At 44.5% G+C, this 20,210-nt stretch overlaps 1 protein-coding gene across 1 annotated transcript in view; it reads left to right on the top strand.

Annotated features, from left to right (window-relative positions):
• The window catches only part of ARIH1 (ariadne RBR E3 ubiquitin protein ligase 1), a 49,004-nt gene that overhangs the window by 7,158 nt on the left and 21,636 nt on the right, over nucleotides 1-20,210 (top strand). The window contains exon 2 of the mRNA XM_066196093.1: nucleotides 14,805-14,872. Coding sequence (XP_066052190.1) covers nucleotides 14,805-14,872 — 68 coding nt within the window. The remainder of the gene's footprint in view (nucleotides 1-14,804; nucleotides 14,873-20,210) is intronic.

The following is a 20,210-nucleotide window of genomic DNA, read 5'->3' as shown; positions in this document are numbered from 1 at the left end:
TGTTGACATTGAGTCTTTTCCCTGTTTTTAGAGGCTGAGAACTTTTTCCAGATGTTGGGAATCATTTCAGATCCAAAACCTGACGCAGATAGCTTTTGACAGCATCAAAGTCACTTGGAAGAAGTGAGTAAGCCCTCGTGGAATTATCTTGGGCAGTTGTGGTGCATTTTGGCATTGCCGGCAGTCCTGCCTTGAGTTTTGGAAGCTGGTGGAGCACAAAGCTGGTAGGCATTGCCACTGCCTAGTGAAAAGAGAAACGAAGAATTGGCTTTGGAGGGACGTGTGTCCCCCCTTGGTGTCCTCCCTGTGGAGAAGCCTGGAGCCCAGACAGCTGGAGAGGAGAGCACAGCTTCCCCATGGCTGTGTGCCGGTGCCTGTCGTTGTTGCCAGGCTGCTGCACAGCGCGTCTGTGTGACAGCAAAAGGTTGTGGTCCTCTCAGGATGTATTTGGGAGAGGAGCCAAATACAGCTGCTGGGGACAGGGTAGTAGCTGAGAGCCCTGTGAGCAGGTGACTCGTGGCTGTAATCTGGTAGTAATTGAGCGTACGGCCTACCTAAAAGTGGGCTCCTTGGTCTTCTCCTGGTGGTTTCCACTGGTGCTGGCACATTAAGGTCTTTCTAAAACATTCCTGGTTTTGTATCTTCCTTGGTTAAAAACTTACATGCTAGAGCACCACGTGGCACCTCTTGTTTCCAGGGACAAGCGGTGCAAGGATCATGTCTTGGCCATCTGCTTCAAAATTAAGTCTTGTGGGAGAGTACTTGTGTCTCAGACACGGAGGTGTGAAAGGCTTCCTGGTCTGAGGGGAGGGACTCTCCGTGTACTGTGGCACCACAGATAGGCCTTTTCATGTGCATTTTAATTCACAACAGATGAAGTTTTCATTGCTTTGTGATTTGAGGAATTTGGGAGCTGGAGAGAGATAATACCAATGTTTGAAATTAAAAGCTTAGTATTTGCTTATTGCCTGTGCAGCCCTTCAGAAAAATTGTCTGTGATTGTTGCAGTAGTTTCACCAGATGAGGGATGAAGACTCTAAACTCTGTTTCCCAGCAGATAATCGGGATACAGTAGGAGTTCCTGCTCACAAGGGTTCTACTTGGGCACAGTTAAAGTCCTCTCAAAGTGGAGAACACACAATAAAAACTTAGTAGAACCAGAAGAATCTGTATAATTGCACCTGAAAGTAGTCAAATGCCAAAATAACTGACTTCTTCAAGTGTTAGTTCAAAGATTTTCTTTTTAAACCAATATTTGCAATTCTTATTAAGGAGACAGCCTGAAGTGACTTTGTTCCAAGGTAAAGAAATGAAAATTTGAAGTGGTTCTGAAGGTTCCCACTTCGTGCCTGATGTTCGTGATTGGGTCAACCTCTGAAGGAGCCTGTTGGGTGCTGCCCTGCAAAGGGTGGGTTTTTTGCTGTTTTCTTCAGCAAAGCACTTCCAGAGCCACAGAGGAAGGAGCTGGTGTATGAACAACACCCTTGTGTAAAAATCACAGCAGCACATGACTGTTTTTACCATCCTGTGCTTGCTTTGATGTGTGTGTGGACCTGGTATGGTAGTGACAGTACAGTGCTTTGCTCTGGATCATTTCTTTGGGGTTTGCCTTTGGTTTTCTGAGTTGTGGCACTCGGGGTGGGCTTGGCTGGCTTGAAACACCAATGCACTCGAACCATTCTGGTGTTTGAGTGTCTGACACTCGTCCCCAGTGGTGCTTTCTGGGATGTACAGACATGTGCACCCACAACAGAGCCGTGGTGACATGGATATTGGTCTGGGACAGTTCCCATTCCCTGACTGCTTGGATACAGCTGTTTGCAGGGCTGTAGAACGCAGGGGATCAGGGAACTCTCCAGTTGGAAGTGTCTCCTCTGTGCTCTTCTTGCTCAGCCCTCTGACCCCATGAGCAGCTGCTTTGTTCCAGGTGCCAGAATTGATGGTGTTTGAATTGTTCAACTCTGTCAGCAAAACAAATAGATGAGCATCCAGATCTTCTGTGGCCTGTTTTATGGGCACATCTAGTTAGAAGTGCATATTTAACTTTGGAAAGAGCTCTGGGGAGTTTTTCAAAATTTTGATGCCCTCTGCAGCTGGTAACCGTGGGCTTGGTGTATTCCTGTGCAACAAAACACAAATGCCATCAGCTTTCCTTTGTCTGACAGATAAAAATGTGGGGAGGGATTAGAGGAAACCAGGAGTACTCACATGAATAAACAGTCTCCCTTGCAAGGAGCTTTCCTGTGTGGGAAGAAAAACTTAAGACTAAGTTAACTCCTAGTTATCTTTATCCAAGTCATCTAGGATCTGAGAAATAGAGTGAAAGGAATGGCATGGGAAGAAGAATGTGGGAGAGCCATGTCTTGAGGTTGGATTCCAGAGCTGGAGCTTGAAAGTGGCAGAACTGTTAAACAATATGTATTAAAAGTGGGCTGAACAGCAGCTTTTTAATAAAAAGGGAGGAAGAGCAACATTCCAGCTCTTAGTTAGCAGCGTAATTTTTCTTCTGGGAGCAGCAGTGTCAAGTGGAAGGTCCTTGGAGTAAAACCTCACCTAGTGTGCATGGAGGAAAATAACTATGGTATAAAATAACAATTTAATAAAAAAATTAACGATTTCTGTACACTGTGAAGATCTGATGAAATAATGTGTCAGATGTCTTTGTTTTGATAGTTTGTAATACTTCTGATATGACTGAAAGGCCATCTGAGCAGATTGAGGTGATACTCTTTGATTTATACACATTTTAGATATGCATTATGTTGTTCTGTAATAGCCAGTCTCTTTATTTTACTTGGTAATATGACATGCTTGAAATATCCTTATTTGTATTGTTAATAGAGTGAGACTGATGCTTGAAAATGTGCACAAAACCATTTCTGGCTGGGATAACTTCTAGGAGGGGAACAGTGCAAGGACTTGGAGTTCCCCTTAGGGGATGATGGATACTGAAACTCTCGGGAGGGAGGGTGTTTGGGATCTGTGTCACTCTCGTGTGCCGTGGTGTAATTCCCTGCTGTCCTTTGCCAGGGTGTTCCTGCAGGCAGCACTGGGATTTGGAGGAGGCTGGGTGCCAGCCTGTTCAGTGCACTCAATTATTCACCAGTCATTAGTGTAATTATTCCTCTTGCTGCCCTGCACAGCAGTTACAAGGCAGGGCTGATTAGGTGGGTTTTTCCTCTTGCAGAAGCCCAATGTCTTGATGACAGTAATATTTTAATGGGAGAGGAACAAGGGATACCCTTGTCAGCTGGTGTGCAGTCCATCAAATACAAAATTGCACACCCAGCTTTGTTTCCCATTCCCTACCAAAAGGGAATAGAGATAGGGAATTTGCACCTACTTGCTGGTTTGACTCAACAGCTGTAGAAACACTTGTGATGAAATGAGTGCAAGTCTGTGTAGAAGCAAGTCTTCAAAGCCCTTAAACGAGAAAATGGTGAAAACACTGGAGGTTTCCCTTTCTCCTCCACTGCTGTATGACTTGTGTTCTGCTATTTCTGTATCAGATCCCACCAGACTTATTTTCTCTTAACTCGAGGGAGCTCAGGTAGTTGGTTAAAAATACCTGCAGCAATTAGAGACTGCAGTTAGACTTTGAGGTGTATCTTTGTTGGGAACAAGAGCGAACAAGTAATTGCTGAACTCCCCATGCCTCCAGAATATCCTTTCTTCAAAGGTGGCATCTGCAGAGCCCTCAGAGGAAAACATTTTGGGGTGTAAACAGGCGAAATTCTTGTAGCGGAAATCCTGGCTTATAAAATACTGTGTTGCCAGGGCTGTGTTTTGTTGGCTGTAAAACTAAGTAAGAATAAATGAGCAGAGTGTGGTAAATAAACTGCGAAGTCATCATTAAAAAATGATCCGAGCTAGAAGAGGCTTGTTGGGGAAAGGATGCTGGCAGGTTTTCCAAGTGCAGATGCAGGTTGTGCCAGCAGAACAAAGTGCTTTTGCAGGTAAAGCTGCTTTTTGCAGGGAAGTGGTACAAGCCACAACCACATCTGTGCTGGGGCTGCTGCCAGTGTCAAGATGCTGCCAAAGATTACATCCCCAAGCCACTGCTGCATTGGCAGTGGTTTCCTGGGCCTAAAGAGTTTCTTAAGACGGCTAAATTATTTTTTTTCTTGATTTAGAGTTGTAGACTAAGGCATAGGCATCACCAGAATGGATTTCCTGCCTGTCAGGGTGACACTGGGTGTTTAAAACTTATTTTGCCTGTGATGGAGAGATGAAATTACCCAAGGAATGTGGTTTTTTCTTTTCTAAAATACTGTGGAGTGTGTTGATGCTTCACTGTCATGGGTAAACTTCCTCTTTGCCCCAGTGAACAGGGAATAGATCATAAAAGTGGGTGCTCCTTTGAAGAGGGGACAAAATCAGAAGCAATGAGGGACAGAGAACTGAAGAAAAGTACCGAGTGCTCACCTCACTAGGGCCTGGAGGAGAAAGAGAAGATAGAAGAATGTTGAGGACTTTTTTTTTTTTTTTTTTGTTCTCCAAAAATGCTCATGTAAATTCATGTAAAATACCCCTGGGTAAAAATTCTTGTGCTAAGCCCATTTTTCTCATCAGTCACGCTGTTGCTGAAGGGGTTAACGCTTGCATGCCACCAGTGACTGTGTATCCAAATATTTTTGAAGTAACCTGGCCATTGCCAGGAGAGAAGTTATTAATTGGGATGGCTTTTGTTTACTTACCATGGTAGATCTTTAACTTGCAGGGGTTTGTGGGTGCCACCTCATTGTGCTCTTGGAAGAAGTTCTCATCCTTTACCATTTTCTTTTTCCTGTCTGTGTATTCGTTGGAAAATGTTAATTATAATGTTCTGAACTAAAAGTCAGGATTCAGGACAGGCTGCACAGGCATGTTACTGTGAGATTTTTGCATAATGAGTTATTCCCCCCAACTACCTGTGAGTCTGAGGACTCTGATTTCTGGGGATAAAGCTCTGTTCACTGGTCAGGTTACCCTGTGATTTTTAGGAGTCAGCAGTAGTTGTCTTGAGGTGATGCAGACTTGGTCTGGATTGTATCTTCTGTATTAAACAACTCTGTGTCTTTGTGCCCAAGCAGCCTGTGATAGGTGTTCTCCAGCAGTGCCCAGTAACAAAACCAGGTGGGAGGCAGTTCACCCAAAACCTGAGATATAACCAGCAGTGTTTGAGAGACACATTGATGCTGAGCATCCTTGGAGGCTGATCCTCTGCTTGCACACTGTCTAAAGAGGGGACACTCTTAAACCATCATCTGGAAGGACAGTTTGAGAGCCCTTTGCTGAGAACTCGTGGAAGTTAACCCAGAAAATCAATTAGTTGTTTTCATGGCACAGTTTTGAGCCTAAAGACAGACCTGCTGTGGAAGTAGACTGTGGAAAAAATCCACAAGTTACTGGGAATTCACCCTTTCCAGTGTAACTGTGATGCTGAGTATTAGAAAAATACCTTCGTGCTCCTCCTAGAGTTCTTCTGATTTCTTCTAAACATTTCAAGTATGCCGTGTTATCATTATTTCTTCAAGTTGCTTCTGATACTTCCTCCACTCATCTGCTCATAGCAGCCTCCTAACACTGCCCTGGGCTGGGTGGTGCATCTGGATGTGCTTAAAGCAGCAAAAGCAAAGTTCTGTTGTCCTAAAGGTGTGCAAAATCCATGAAGTGCTGTGTACTGGGAAATCATTCACTGGCCAGAGCTGAAGTGCCTGTTCCTTATGCTGCATGAGCTGCTGCAAGCAGGAGCCGGTAGAGCTAGCAGTTTTCTTCCCTGGTGTGGAGGAACAGTGAGATTTATAAATCTACTACAGATTTATAAACCCCAGGATGTGGGTACAGCCCTTTGGGTGCTTCTGGGCCCCGCGGGGCCCGGCCCTGGCAGTGCACACTGTGGTGAAGGAGCCGAGTCAATGTACCAATACCTATTGGAGTGAGGGAAAAGAGCAGAAAAAGCTTTTTTGAGACTCCAGAAGACTTGTACAAAATGATTTAAAGGTAGAAAGCAGATGTGCAGTTTGTGTTTCAGCTTTATTCCTTTAACATCCATTTCTGCCTGCAAATGGGACAGTTTCTGGAGCTCACATCAGTAGACCTGTACTTTCCCAGAAACGCACAGTTCGTTCAGGAGTGGCGTCACTGAAGACAGCACATGAAAAATGTGCTTTGGGTTGTTTCCTTTTATCAGTTTGATGGGTAGCTGGCCTGACATATGCCACTTCTAGTCTTTCCAACATTGACTAATAAAAGACCTTAAAAAAAAAAAAAGGTGTATTTCTGTCAGGCTCACGTGGTTACGTTGAGGACACTTGGTAGTAGACATTGGCAGTATCCCTGCAATCTACTATCGAGGTTTGTTAGGCCAGGTGAATATAGCCCCCTGACACTGGGGTGAAGAGAATGAGGGCCTGCTCTTTGTACCTGGTGGGATAGTGGAGAAAAAATGTGGGACCTTTGGTGGTACCTGGCATCAAAGTATACCCCAATATGCTTTACAGTCTTTGGGACAAAGAAGATTTGGGGGTCTGTTGATATGGGAAGACTCAGCTTTAACATGCCTGACACATGGCTCTTGGCAGACTGAGACAGATTTCTTGGAAGCAAGTCCCTGTTGTCCAGGTTGTGCCAGCTCAGCTGTCTGGTGGCACGGTGATCCTGTCTGTGTTAAAATAAACCAGCAACCCCCTGTGCCCAGTCAGTTCCTGTATCTGGTCACTCGTGCTCTCATTACTGACTCTGGTGGCAAGTCTGGGAGCCAGTGCTTGTGTGAGCTTGTGTTGCTGCTGCATAAATATTTCCTGAGCTGGTCTGGTCTTGCCCAGTTACTGGCCTATTTCAGATTAAAATCATAATCCAAGTTGCTGTCACTTCATCTCATAGGCAAAAATAGAGCTGGTGCACAGCTAAGCCGTTCTGGGTGTCTAGAGTCTTCCTTGGCCTCTCTGGAATCTTGTGCAGGGGGAGAGATTTCTGACCTGTGCTCCTGGGCCAGGCCATGGTGTTTTGGTACTTACTGTCAGTCACTGCCTTCATTCAGTATCGTTTCTTTCTGTGACAAAACGTGCTTTTGCTTTCCTCTTGAAGCAATACAGTGTATTTTATTCAAGCCAGGCATTAGTGAGTGGTTATATTGGTCTGAGAGAAGAATTGAAACTGTCCCTGTGTGTATTCTTCTAGAGACTGAGTACAACTGAAAGTATCTAGTGATGATCTTTCTGCCTTAGGGATGCTTTTGATCTGGAGAAAACCCAAGTTTTTTTGTCTGATAGTGCTGGACACATTTGTGGTCCGTATATAAGATCAGTGCAGTACCTATGTGGTGGGTAGAAACTAAGTGTGGTGGGGTGAGAATTTCTATAGGATTGGGGTTGGACAGAGGAGGAAGGATGGAACCTGGAGGTTTGGAAGAGCAGTGGTGTTAAGAGGGAAGTGGGCTCAGATGTGCTTTGTGAGCACTGGTTGTAGGAGTGGTGTTCTATTGACAGGCAGGGAGGGTGACCGTGTGTCATTTGTGATGGGGACACAGAGGTTCTGTTATTGATTTCCTAAATATTCATTTCTATTTCATGGACGCTCATCCTGTCAGAGCAACTCTGTGGCACTGGATGTCGACTGAAGGTTTGACTTGAGGAGGAAATTGGTGATTACCAGGGACTTGGGTTTTACCTGGATGAACACACAGGCCCTTTACATCCATGGTAGCCAAAACTTGCAGGGTTTTTGCTCTCACCTTGTGCCCAGCCTGGCTGTAGTGCTGGGTTTGCTTCCTCCACAGCGGATGGGGAGATATTACGGAGCTGCTGAAATAGTAAACTGGAGGAATTATATGGAAATGATGCCATCACCTTCTCCTACTCTTTTAAGGCAAGTCTTTGCAAATCCTTGAGTGGGAGGCACAGGATTGAATAAAGCCGTTGTGCAGCGTACTCTGGCACCCATGTGCTCCCACTCCGGTGCTCAGCACGGCAGCTGCAGTTGCTCAGCGGAGACTCCAGAAACCAGAGCTGGGGCTCATGTTGTCTACCCAGCTCTGCTGAGCTTTTCCTCATGTGTTGAGATTTCTTGTGCTGGGAGACGCCAGGAAGAGAGAAGTTCTTTGGGTGATGCTGCTGCTGTGGGTGGTAAAACATCAGCTCACGACCTGTGGGTCCTTCCTCTTTCAAGGATAGACTTTATACTCCAGAACTACTGCAAAAGGAAGTAGAAACCAAAGTGTTCTTCAGATTAAATGTGTAAAATAAGGGTTAACATCTCTCTGTGTCCTGTCATCAAACCCTAACTCTCCTGCTATGGAAGTGAGCATAGCTGAAATGCTGGAAAAGTCCTTTCCTGGTAGTCTTTAATTTCTGTTGAGTTGGTGGTGGAGCTTCTGCAGTCGTCTGAGAGCAGCAGGGCGAACCCAAGCTATCTTCTTTTATTTAGAGGTATTACAGTGTGAATTCAGTTTTTGTATTTCCAAATTTGCTAATTCATGCTGGAATTGTTGCTTAAGTATTTTTTTCTGATTTTGAAAGCTCTGTTAGACAATGGCTCTTCATTGCAGCTCCTAATCATTAACCTGAAAGCTTTCCAAAAGGCTCTGAGAAAATGTAAAGCAGCTGACTGCTTCATTTCTGTCTCTTGAACCAATTAACTGAAGTAATAGAGTTTTTGCTGAAGTTGCTTTGTATTATCTTCCCCTGCTAGAAGAACGTATGTTCATCAGAGCTGGAAATAGTAAAGTGCAGGTAAGTTACTACAAACTGTGATCATCAGATCGAGCTACCATTTGGTGCCTGCACGTAATGGTACTAATTCAGTAACTCCGTGAAACTTAATTTTCAGAATTAGGAGGTGATATGTGAAGGGAAGTTAACGAGATGAAGAAAGATGTAGGGAGCTGAGGAGATAATCGGTGTAGAAGTTGAAGGCTCTGTATGTGTTAATGGGAAGTTACAGTGAGGTGGCAAACGCCAGATGGAGGACAGCAGATGACAGCAGTCACGGGGAGTAGCCTGGCTTCTTGGGGACTTGTGTGGAAATGTGGTTTAGAGTTCTAACTCAAGTCTTCTGGTGTGGCTTCAGTAGTATGGAAGATGCAAAGACCATTCCCTCAGTGGGGTACAGAGAAAGAGCAATACTGATGTTTTTATTATCTCTAAAGGGAAGATGAGAAGTACCTGAGATCCACCAGCATGTTGTGCTGTCCCTGTGAACCCTGAGATGGCCAATGGCAGAAACATCCCATGGTGTGATTCTCTCCCAGGGGATGGCAGAGAGAGAGAGAGCACGGATGGGTTGGCAGATTGAGCCCTTTAGCTGCTGTCCTCTTCTTGCAGCAGTCCTCTCATGTTCTGGCTGTAATTGAGCCAGGCAATATTAGATTACACGGAAGTTTTCCAGCAGCTTCTCGGAGTGCTCAGTTGGTGGTGGCTAAAACTAGCAAGTTTGAGATCATGTCCTGGAAGTACTCAACACTTGGATCTCATCTTCTGTGCTGGCTTCCTGGGAATTTTATTAAGCTGCTAGAAATGAGGTTTTGTGCTTGTAAGATTTCCTGTAATTGTCTCCTGGAAGAATGGATGTGAATGGATCTTCACAAACGAAGGTCACTCAGTGCACTTGCAGAACAGTGCAAACCTTTTGCTGGCAGTTGTACTGTGATGTGTTTTAGCAGGTTACATTTAAGACATTTTCTAGCTGTGTCTTTATATCTGAGATTATCTGTGTGGGGCTGGGAGAGGTGCAGGTGAAGAGCAGAGGGTCCAAGTGGAGCAGGCATCAGATTATTGCAGAATTTTGGGTGGTGCCCCTTGGTTATTATGTGATGAAGCAGCTCTTTGGTGCCTGGTGCGTGGTGTTGGTCACAGTCTCTCACGATGGGGTTGCTCCTCCTCTCCCCAGTGCCATTAAATGTGACTTCTGGGTTATTTATCAGCTCTTCTCCCGTGGCACAGCGTCCACCTGACAAGCCTTGGAGATGCTGGGCAGCGTGAGTTTCCACTTGGTGCTCTGCTGTTGCAAACACTGGGGGTTTGGCTGGTTAAATATTTACAGTGGTGGTGTGACAGCTATCCCCAGGTGCCACTTCACTGGAGCAGATGTTTGTGCTGCTTGGCTTCAGACCAGCATTGGCTTGTGATGGCTCTTTGCTCCTCCACCAAGCCAAACTCTCAGTCTTGTCAGCTGATGTGAAACCATCGGTTTCCTTCTGCCAGGAAATGAAAACCCAGTCTTGTGTCCCCATGGAATACAGCGGTGGACATTGCTGAGGTTTGAGCCCTATACAGAGTTCGGAGGCTTGGGGAAAGCCAGGGTTTCTGGAGCATCTGCTTGGATTCACAAGTGCAAAGCAATTGTGTAGAAAACCCAGCTGGAAGTGGCATCAGTTCCTTATTGCTGTAAAAGCTTATTGGAATGAAGGTGCTGCAGTTGGGGATGAAAACTGTTGGAATGCAGAAGCTACCATGGGTAGGAAACAAAGGCAGCCATGGCATGGAAAGAAACAAAACAAAAGAATTTATCAATATCATGTCTCCAGGAGATGAAAAAGGATTTTGCTGGAGAACTGAGCTTAACTTGTTTTTAAATGGTTTTTATTTGCAGTAAAGGCTGAAATTGAACCAGGAACTGACTCTCAGCATGTGAGGAGAAGCTGAACTGCAAAGTGTGCTTTTCTTTGTAACAACATCAAGAATTACCAATGCAGCTCATCTTGATGGATGGAAACATGAATGGATCAAGTGCTCCCAACTGTCATTCAGCAAATTGTGCTGCTTGGAAATTCTGATTCAAGCTAATGTTCTAATAATATTTAATTTATAATTCGTTTATGCATTTAAGTGCATCCAGATTCTTCCTTCCGATTCATACTCTCTTATTTTGACAGCAAAAAGAATTTTAACTCTTATCACTGATGAAGCTTCCAGTTGAATTAAATTCTATTAAATTAAGGAGTTTTATTTGAATTAATAATGCTTCTTTGGTAAAGTCCAGACCTTTTAGGGCTTCCTATTACTGTATCTCCTGCTTGCATTGGTGTGCTGGAGCCTGGCAACATAGATAAGTACAGTAAATGTAAATACCTCCACTGAAAAGCTGTGGTGGAGTGGAATTTGTTTGAAGCATATGGGGCACTTGGTTGCTTTGTTATCTCAAAAAAAAAAAAAAAATCCCTCCTGAAGGACTGAGGGTGTTTCTCTCTGGGCAGAGCTTTATTCGGAATGTTTTGTTAGGGAATCTTTTGAAGTGCCCGGAGAATTTCAACAAAATGGCTGCTTTCCTCGGGTTTGTTCCTATCTGGATATCAACAGGCTTGCTGCCCTCGGCTCCAGGCAATCCGCCTCGGCTCCGACATGTAAAATTTAATAGGAGGCTGCTGTAAGTGAGATCTGCTGTTTCAGCTTTCATCAGACCACGTTTGGAGGAGAACGTGCTGGCTGTTCCCTTGCTCTCTGTCTGTCCCTGGCTGCTTTCTGTAGGAAAATTTGTCTTTGTAAACAGAAAATGGCCTTAGTAGGAGCGTGCTCTTGCAGCCTCGGCAGTAATCCCGCCTGAGCGGCAGCGGAGCCTGTTCATAACTGATCTGTGTGGTGTCAGTCGTAGGAAATAATCCTGTGTGCCAAACGAGGAGGTGGAACAGAGCCCCTGACTTCCCAGTGCTCTGTAACCCAGGATTTGGACATTCCGTTAGTTTTTACAGCATGAGTGTCCAGAGTGATGGCTGGGGGTTGGTGGAAGGCTGGAGTAGAGCTGGTGTTGAAACACCGCATGACTCTGGTGGTGTTTTCACCCCGTGCGCCCGAGGTGCAGGACGCAGCTCTCACTGGGGTGGGTGCTGTGGTTGACTCCTCCAGCACTGCTCCAGAATAACTGTGAGGGAAGTGTGTGCGTATGTGCTGTTCCCATGGAACAGCTGTTACATGGTGGTGTGCCTGGTCTTAGACTGGAGCAGTCCTTCATGCCAGAACTTTGGGTATTTGTATTTTAACTCTAATTTTTGCCCCTTACCTGCCTCCCTCCCAGTCTTCTGTGCTCCCTGTGCGCCTCCAGCCCAGGCTGAATCCCTGTCCAGGATGAGCAAGGGCAGACCTGTGTTAATTCTTGCCTTCTGTATCCAGCAAACAGCCAGGGGAGGTTTGAATGCTACATCTGGGATGTGGCAGGCAGTGAAAGCAGGCAGCCCAGCTATTTCTGGTGGGAGCTTGTCATGCTGCTGGCGTTTCCTTTCTTTTTCAAATGTTCAACCAGCAGTGCTCCAGGAAGCTGGAGCCCAGCAAGCCAGGAGAAGGTGACAGTACACAGAGTCAACAGTATAATCCTAAATAACGTCCAGTTTTGTACCCTGACCTTGCTGTGCTGGGATACCTGGGGGCTCTGACCTAGGGAAACTTGGAAAGCTGCAGTGCCTGTGTGTTGGGAAAATGGAGAAAAATGGAGAAGCCACAGATGAAACCTTGTTCATTTTCAACCACATGTCCTTTGGGGAGTGGTGTTTGATGGATTAGCCTTGTTCTACTTCATAATCATGGCAGACCATTCGAGTTTCTTATCCATGTACTGTAACTTTCCTTCAGTGCAGGGGAATTCTGCCTTTTAAAAAAAGTCAGCCAGAGACCACTACCTTGCCTGCCTCTTAGCCTCTTAAGTGATTAATAGGTATTCCCAGAATAAGTGGCCAAGTGGGCTGCTGTGGTAGAAGGTAGGACGGGACTTCAGGCTGATTTTAATTAAAGCTCTCTCAATGCCTTTGCTTGAGAAATGAAGAAAATTGTGTTTCTCTGTACATCTGGCAGATCTCTGGGCTGAGTGAAGACTCCTTATGTTGAAGAGCTGTGTGCTTTGCTGTCTGAAATACATAAGTGGAGAATTACAGGGGCTGGTATCATAACCAAGATAATTTAGAGATAAGACTGGTTTATTTACTGAGGTATATTTTCATCTGTGATTAAATTGCTCCAGGAATTGTGTCTAAGTGAGCTTTTAAGAACTCCTTTAGGTACTGCTGCATAGTACAGACAGAGTTACAGAAAGGGATGTTGTGGAGACCCAAATACAAAATGACCTGGAAAGATCAGAAACTAAACCCCAAAAGAGGCTGTTGGAGGAGCCTTTTGGTGAAGGAAACCCTTAAATTCCCATTGAGCTTCTTGTTGGCAAGCGTTGACTGACTTGAAAGCGTTGGGCTGCTTGCTCCTCTCCTCAGTACTGGATGAGGGAGGGATGCTGTTGGAGAGCTGGTGGCATGGTTGTCAGCCAGGCACCTCGTGTTGTTGCAGGGAAGATCTTGGATCCCTGTCACCTGGGAGACTGGTGCAGGTATGGACCAGAACCCCACTGTCACCTTGTAGTGTTAAGCAGTACCCATTTCTAGTATCTCCTGCCCCATACTGTGTAGATCTGCCGTCCCAGCTGTTTTGGGGGTTCCACAGGGACTGCATCAGGGATCTGGTCAAACCTTTCTAAAGCTGCTTTGGTTCACATGGGCTTTTTAAGCTGGGGGAGGGGAAAAAAATCTTAGTTTGGCCTTAAACAATCTGTGCTGGCATTAATAAGAGTCAGATCGCACTGTAGAAGGAGTGTCACTTTTTATAGTCTAAACCACAAGACTGGTTCTTTGTGCTCATTACACTGTCACCCGAGGGCTTTATTTCAGTGAAGGTTTTGTTGGTGTTGGTGGTGAAGGAGGCTGTCCTGCTTTCCCCTTGTGCTAATGCAGCTGTTAGTGTGGTCAGGCAATCCAACAGATTGGAGAACTGATTCCATGAAAAAAACGAACTATAGGAAAAGAGGAGATCAGTTTCTAAACCGTTATTTGCAGCATAAAATGGCTGTGTTGGTATGGGCTGGTGAGGGCAGGACGTGCAGGGATGGGGTGGGATCGCTGCTGTGGGTGACAGCATTGGCTTTTGGCAGCATCAGGTTGTGGCTGTAGCTCCAGGGCTCAGGAAATCACATTGCTGGTTTATGTCCTACTTTTCAACAGCTTCAGAGCTGAACGTTGGCCCTGAGGCAAACTTCCATTTTGGTGTCAAATGGCAAAGTACACACAGCCGCTCTCAGGGCCCCGCTGGAGAGCCCTGCTCGTCTCCTTTGCATGTAAATGGTCCTAAAACTGAGCCCAGAGAGTGGATTTAGGGAGCTAAAACATGGCTCTGGGGTGTAACACAAGCCATATGGTCTGTGTGTTTCTCATGTAATCAAACTCTTGGCTGATGATTCAGATTTAGTTGGAATAAAAACTCGCACACAAGTGAAAATCATGTCTTATGTTCCACCTTCTTTCTGACCTTTCTAGGCTGTATTTCTTTCCTTAGCTGTCCGTGATTTTTTTCATGATGCTTCAGGAACTTCTGGGGTCTTGAAGCACTTTGTCATTTTACACTGGCAGCCAGTTGTGTTCTGAGACAGTTTTCAGCCCAAGTGTTTTGACAGTCAGGGCTAGATTATTCTTGCTCTGCAAGTAGTGTGGAGATTGTGGCAAAAATGGGTATGATGGGTGGCAATCAACCCTTCCTGCATTTTGCAGATATCCTGGAATTGCGCTGTGCAGGCATGCTGGATGTGGAGATGTTGGCACTGTGGTGGGTGTAATTAATCTGGTCCTTAAATCTTCAACCAAATTGTCATTTTTTACAGATGCTTGGATTTATGAAGTTGGGTTGGGGTTTTTTTCCTCTTAAATTTGCCTATCTGTCAAGTCCAGCTCTTTCCCAGTCCGTGCCAGTAAACATGTATTGTCTGAACAGATGATGTTATCAGACACACTGATTTTCCCTTTGCTTATTCAAAGCTCTGGCTTGGTTACTCAATTATTGATTGTTTTTCTCTTCTTTCTCCAGAATCCAGCGACTATCACTCGAATATTGCTTAGCCATTTCAACTGGGATAAGGAGAAGCTGATGGAAAGGTAAGCAGCCACCTTAGCATGCAACCACCTTGTGTCACAGAGCTGGAAGAAATGTTTGTTCCTGGATTAATTGAGGGTGGATGAATGCACAGTGTGTGGCTGGAGAATCTTTTGTGTAAGCTCTAAATGTTCCCCCCTTCCCAGCTAAGGGTGATTTGTGACTCCTTGTTTTAATATTATTGATGCTTGGTTAAACTTAGAAGTTGTGGAAGTAAAGTTGCCTGTTGGAAAGAGGGATTTCCAGTTTGAACATGTACAGGCTTTGGACAGGCTTTGGAAAAAAGCAAGCAGGAGCAGGTTCTTGTTATCTAGCAACTGTTTTGGATTTGGATTTAGCTGCTCTTGCCTGTCATGCTGGCATGTGTATTCCTGACGTGTTTATTTGCTGCTCTGGCCAAGGCTAAATTGTTCCTGACTGATAATGGTCCTGCCTCAGTCTTCGTCTCCACACTCCGGGTTTTCTTCAGTGTGTGTAAATAATGGCTTGAATTTTGCCTCTCCCTCCCCCTCAGAGCAGAGTGTTTCGTGGTTATTTCCCATCTTTGATTGCCAGCTCTTGGAATGTGGCTTGGTAAAGGTACTTTTCAGTTTGTTGTTATACACTGGAGACCAAATCCAGCTGCATTGGCTTCATTCCAATTCCAGTGTTGGTGTTGAAGAGAGTTGAGAGAGCTGGAGAATTTAATTTACTTTAGAAAACTGGGAGGAGAATTAATCTGGACCAAAAGGAGCAGTAAAAGCTGTACAGGGACTTGCTGGTTGTGGAGTCTGCTGCTCTTACCTGGTGTGAAGTAACCAGTGGGTGAGTGTGAAGGGCCTGGTAGGATCAGTAGTTTGACTTTTCTCTGAATTACCGTTTTCTTTGCCTGATTCTTGGTATGGGAAGATGAGATGTGCTTGGTAAACCAGGGGCAGTTGTTGGTGCCCCTCGGAATTGATAAGTCTCCCCTCACTGAGCCCCTCTAGTTTGGTACTCTGTCACCCAGGGAAAGAGCAACCAAGGCTTTCACACTGTTATTTTGGAGTATAAATTATTTTGGAGTATAAATATTTCTGCTATGCTTTGCTAATGGATTTAGGATCTCTTTAGCCCCCTTTCTGTAATATTTTTGGTTAGTGTTGGTGTTCAGGTATCTCTTATGTTTTGTTTAACCTTGATTTTTTTTTTTCTGAAGTGATTGTATTTTTTTTACAGCTTTCTAGTCCTTATTTCCCCAAGATTGACCTCTCTTAGTACATGTTGGAGCTCTGAAAGCTTTGTGTTACAAATATATCCACTATTTAACTCTGATTGCAGCTGTTAAGAATTCTGATTTAGTTCCTGCTCTGCAACGTCTCTGTTCACATGGTATTTCAGTTTCTTGGGCTGGTTCTCCTGGTCAGGGTAAAGTTCACGCTCCTTGGCTGTGAGATACCTCTCCACAAGTGTGCTGAAAAGCCATCCCTTTGTACTGTGGGTTCTGTCTCTTGTCACCGAAAGCTTGTTTAGGGCTGTCATTAATTCAAAAATAAAAATTGGTCTTGGTTTTGTTTTTGTTTTTGTTTTTTTCCTCAAGGGAGGTGCCAGCCACGTCAATGTGAGGTGTTGTTGTTAAGGCTTTTACAGTTTAAGTACATGTTGCATTTACAAATCCACAGGTAAACACATTCATTAAAATACTTAACTCAGCAGGATTACCCCTGTGACTAACAGAATACATGACTTGCTGAGGCAGACCTGTTGCACACTGGTCCCAGTTTTGGTGCTTATTGATGTCCTGTAGTATTAGAAAAACACCAGAACGTCTCTCGAGTGCCTGGTGCTGCCTTCTGTCACTTCTGCACCGAAGAACTTCCATGAAATCTTCTGGAGTGCTCAGCTGTGTTAAAGCAGGAGTAGGAAGCTGGCTGGGAGGCTGCGAGCAGGGTCTTGTTGGTCAAGAGGGTTTGGTCATTGCTGTGGTGATAGGTGAGGATTAAGGGGAAAAAAAACCCCCAAAATGTACATTTTGCTTGGAAGTTCCTGTTGTTTGATGGTGTGTATTTGGAGTTCCTAATCAGTGCCTGTTTTCCCTTAGCTCACGGTGAGTCAGCACGACCTCCCAGCAGCCTTATCAGACCTGGCCTGGAGGAAAGCACTTCAGCCAAGTGGCTTCTCTTTTTTTGATAAGTGGGGTGGTCTGAGCTTGTAACATGAAAATTTCTCTGTTTTCCCACTTTTTTTAGCCTCGTTACTCCTGTTTTTAACGAGCAGGTTGTTACTGTCGTGCCAGCTTTGTCATGGAGTAATTACACAGTGGTGTTGAGAGGGCAGATGTGCTACAGATATTTATTCTGTTTACAGTGAAGTAATAACAGCCACAATTGAAAAACTAGCCTGTCCCACTGGTAAAACACTAATTGTTTGTGTGCAAAAGCAAAATTGGGAGTTTGGGGTGGATTTGTTTGTAGGAGGGAAGTGGTGAGTGGAGGAAATGTTAGTTCAGCCTCTGATACGCTGCATGTGTTTAGGAGAATAAAGATGTCAAATATTATTTTCTGGAGTCTTGCAAGCTTGGTTCATAGGACAGGAGAGCACCAGGTGCAGAATGACCACATCACCTCAGAAACAAGGGAAGCAGGTGCTTTAGCTTGAAACTTATCTTGATCACCTTCCAATTTTACTATGTCTGATGGTGTCCTCTCCTGATGGGAGTTTGGGGAGGAACCTCTGTGTGATGAAGAGGTTAAAATGCAGCTCTCCTGCCTTAAGTGCCTTTCCCCTGGTCATTTTGTTAAGAGAAAAGTGTCTCAGCATGTTCCCAAGGCATGATTTAATCCCTGGAGGCAGAGCCGGAGATGCAGCAGTCTCATGTAGCTGCTTATCTTGGTGGCCACATGTCCCTGTTCCCTCCGAGCGGAGGAGGGATGTCAGGAATGCCCAGATTACCTCTTCTCCACGACTTGGCTGACTGCTTTCCTTGGAAAAAAAGAAATACTTTACACTCTTCAGCAGAGGCTGAACAGGTGAAAAATGGTGCGTGGCAGGAGTTTTGATGTGGAGATATCTTTTACTGTGAGTATATTGATGCACTGACACTCACAAATGCTCTTCCATGGAAGTAAATATCCCAAAGTGTGTACTAGAAGCAATTTTTTTCAGTGAAAAGGCTTTTTATCTTTGATACTCCCATGGGTAGGATTTGATTATGTCTGGAAAATGGCGATTAGGCAGTTACAAACAGCAGGAGGGAATTTTGAGGAGATAAAGGGGCTGACAGCTTGATCCCTCTGCCAAAAAGACTTGATATTGTTATAGGTTTGGACTTGGTAAGTAGAAACACTTGAAAATAATGGACAAACACTGGTTTGTCCATTCCTTTTGAAATAGCAGAAAAACTCCCAACTTTGTGATGAAGCAAATAAACTGAAGAATTAATAGAGGCAAATCTCATGTGCCAGGAGTGCTGGAATTACTCAATATCGTCATTGTAAAGGCAAAGGAGGACAGAGGATTTAAAGGGCTGTTGAAGGTGCTGTGCTTCTCCCTAGGATGAAAATAAGGATGGAGGTACCAAGAACCAACCCTCTAATAAAGAGTATTTGGGGGAAAATCGGAATTGTTGGAGTTGTGAAGAAAGTGAGGAGGGATGCGGACATGGAGGTGATCTGGAGAAATGTAGCCCTCATTCGCAATGCATTAGGTGGGATTTGCAGGAGAAATCTAAGTGAAATTGTATGAGATCAGGGTCAGATCAGGACTGGGACTGCATGTGGTTTGGCTTCCTTGGATTCAGGGAGGATCAATGGAAACGGAAATGGGTGGTGGAGAAGGTTTGCTGGCCAGGGAAGTCGGCGAATGTCACATGGAGCTCAGCTGCTGTGGGAGGGAAGGGTGTTAGACCTGCTGCCTGGGAATCCTTTCACCAAAGAACATGGGAAGGGCAAAGGGAGATCTGCCTACGTGGATGGTCTGTGGTGATGCTGGAGCAAGTGGGAATAAGGGATGGTCATTGGAATTAGGTGTTGTTCCTAACCATTGAAGGAACTGCAAGACTGAGCCCTGGGCATGTTTGTGTAAGGAGTGGTGGAGCAGTTAGAGAGCTGTTGGACTTTGGACTATCCATTGGAAATGTGTTTTCAGGGAGATCCATGTTTTCCCCTGCATTTTTTGGAGTTCTTATGGCCCAGTGGCAGCATGACTATGAGTCTGAGAGACATACATAAAACTAAATGTGGAAATTACTTACTCAGAAAGAACATGCATGAAAAGGAAACAGCATGGAGAAGCAGGAATACTATCCATAGGTATTTAAAGGGGGTAGGTAATTCCAGGTGAAAAAAATCAAGTTCCTGACATGGATATTCACCCTTAAAACCAGCCCACCACTACAAAAAGCTCTGGTATTTCCATAAGCATTTAGCTGGTCATGAGCATCAGGGTTCAAGTTGCATCATAGCATTTGTATACAAAACTATTTTCCTTGGAAACTTCACACCCAGCTGTGTGTCTCGTCTCCTCAGAGCATGTCCTATGCTGCTCCTGCTACCTCTAAGAGCATTTGGAAGGCTGGAAAACTTTTGTGGACTTAATATTTATCCATGATTCTTAATAAACAAATGTTGCCTATAATGGGACAGCACTGAATTCACTTGATAAAATTTTCTAAATATGTAATTTTATAAATTTAGATTTAAATATAACATACAAATTTCTAAAAACAATCCTCTTAAGCAAACAAAAGAACTTGGTTGAGTAAAATCCTGAGCTAACATTGAAGAACAGTGTCAAAGACTCGTGGATGCTGTGATGCCAGAATTCACAGCTTCCTACCAGATTCAGTGTCTTGGAATTTAAGATCCAAAATACGTGATCTGCAATGAGAAACATATGAAACAGCAGGAAAATTGATATTTTTTCAACTATAAATCAAGCCTTGTTGGTAGGTAGAGCTGTAAGGGAGCAGGGTAATGACTTACTGGGTTTGGCTGGGGGATGTGTGCAGGTGATGGGGCTGGTTAATTGTCTGGTTTAATTAGTTCTTTGCAGCTGCTGCAGGCTGAAGAAAGGTGTGTGAAGGATTCTGGGAAAAGGCTGAGCTTTCTGATAATGATTCTCTCCAGTTTGGTCCTCCTCTTCAAGGAAGAGCTTTTTATGAGTCTTTAAAGCAAACCAGTATTGTTTTCCTTAAGGGAATAGGAAATACAAAGGAAGTAATCTTTTTTTCTCCCCCCAAGCAAATTTGCATCCTCCTTTCCAATAGATACTTAATCTTTGGAAGCATTGTAAACCTGGAACTGTATTTTTTAGGAGGTTGTTAAATTACCTCAGGTTGACTCAAAAGATGCCCAAATGGCTAATGAGCAGAATATTAGGAAA

This window comes from Chamaea fasciata, unplaced genomic scaffold, assembly GCF_029207755.1.
Source record: "Chamaea fasciata isolate MVZ Bird 193981 ecotype frontalis unplaced genomic scaffold, bChaFas1.0.hap1 SCAF_14, whole genome shotgun sequence".
Classification (NCBI taxonomy): Eukaryota; Metazoa; Chordata; class Aves; order Passeriformes; family Sylviidae; genus Chamaea; species Chamaea fasciata.
Note: the sequence above shows the minus strand (reverse complement) of the source record. Positions and strands in the feature narration are given on the sequence as shown.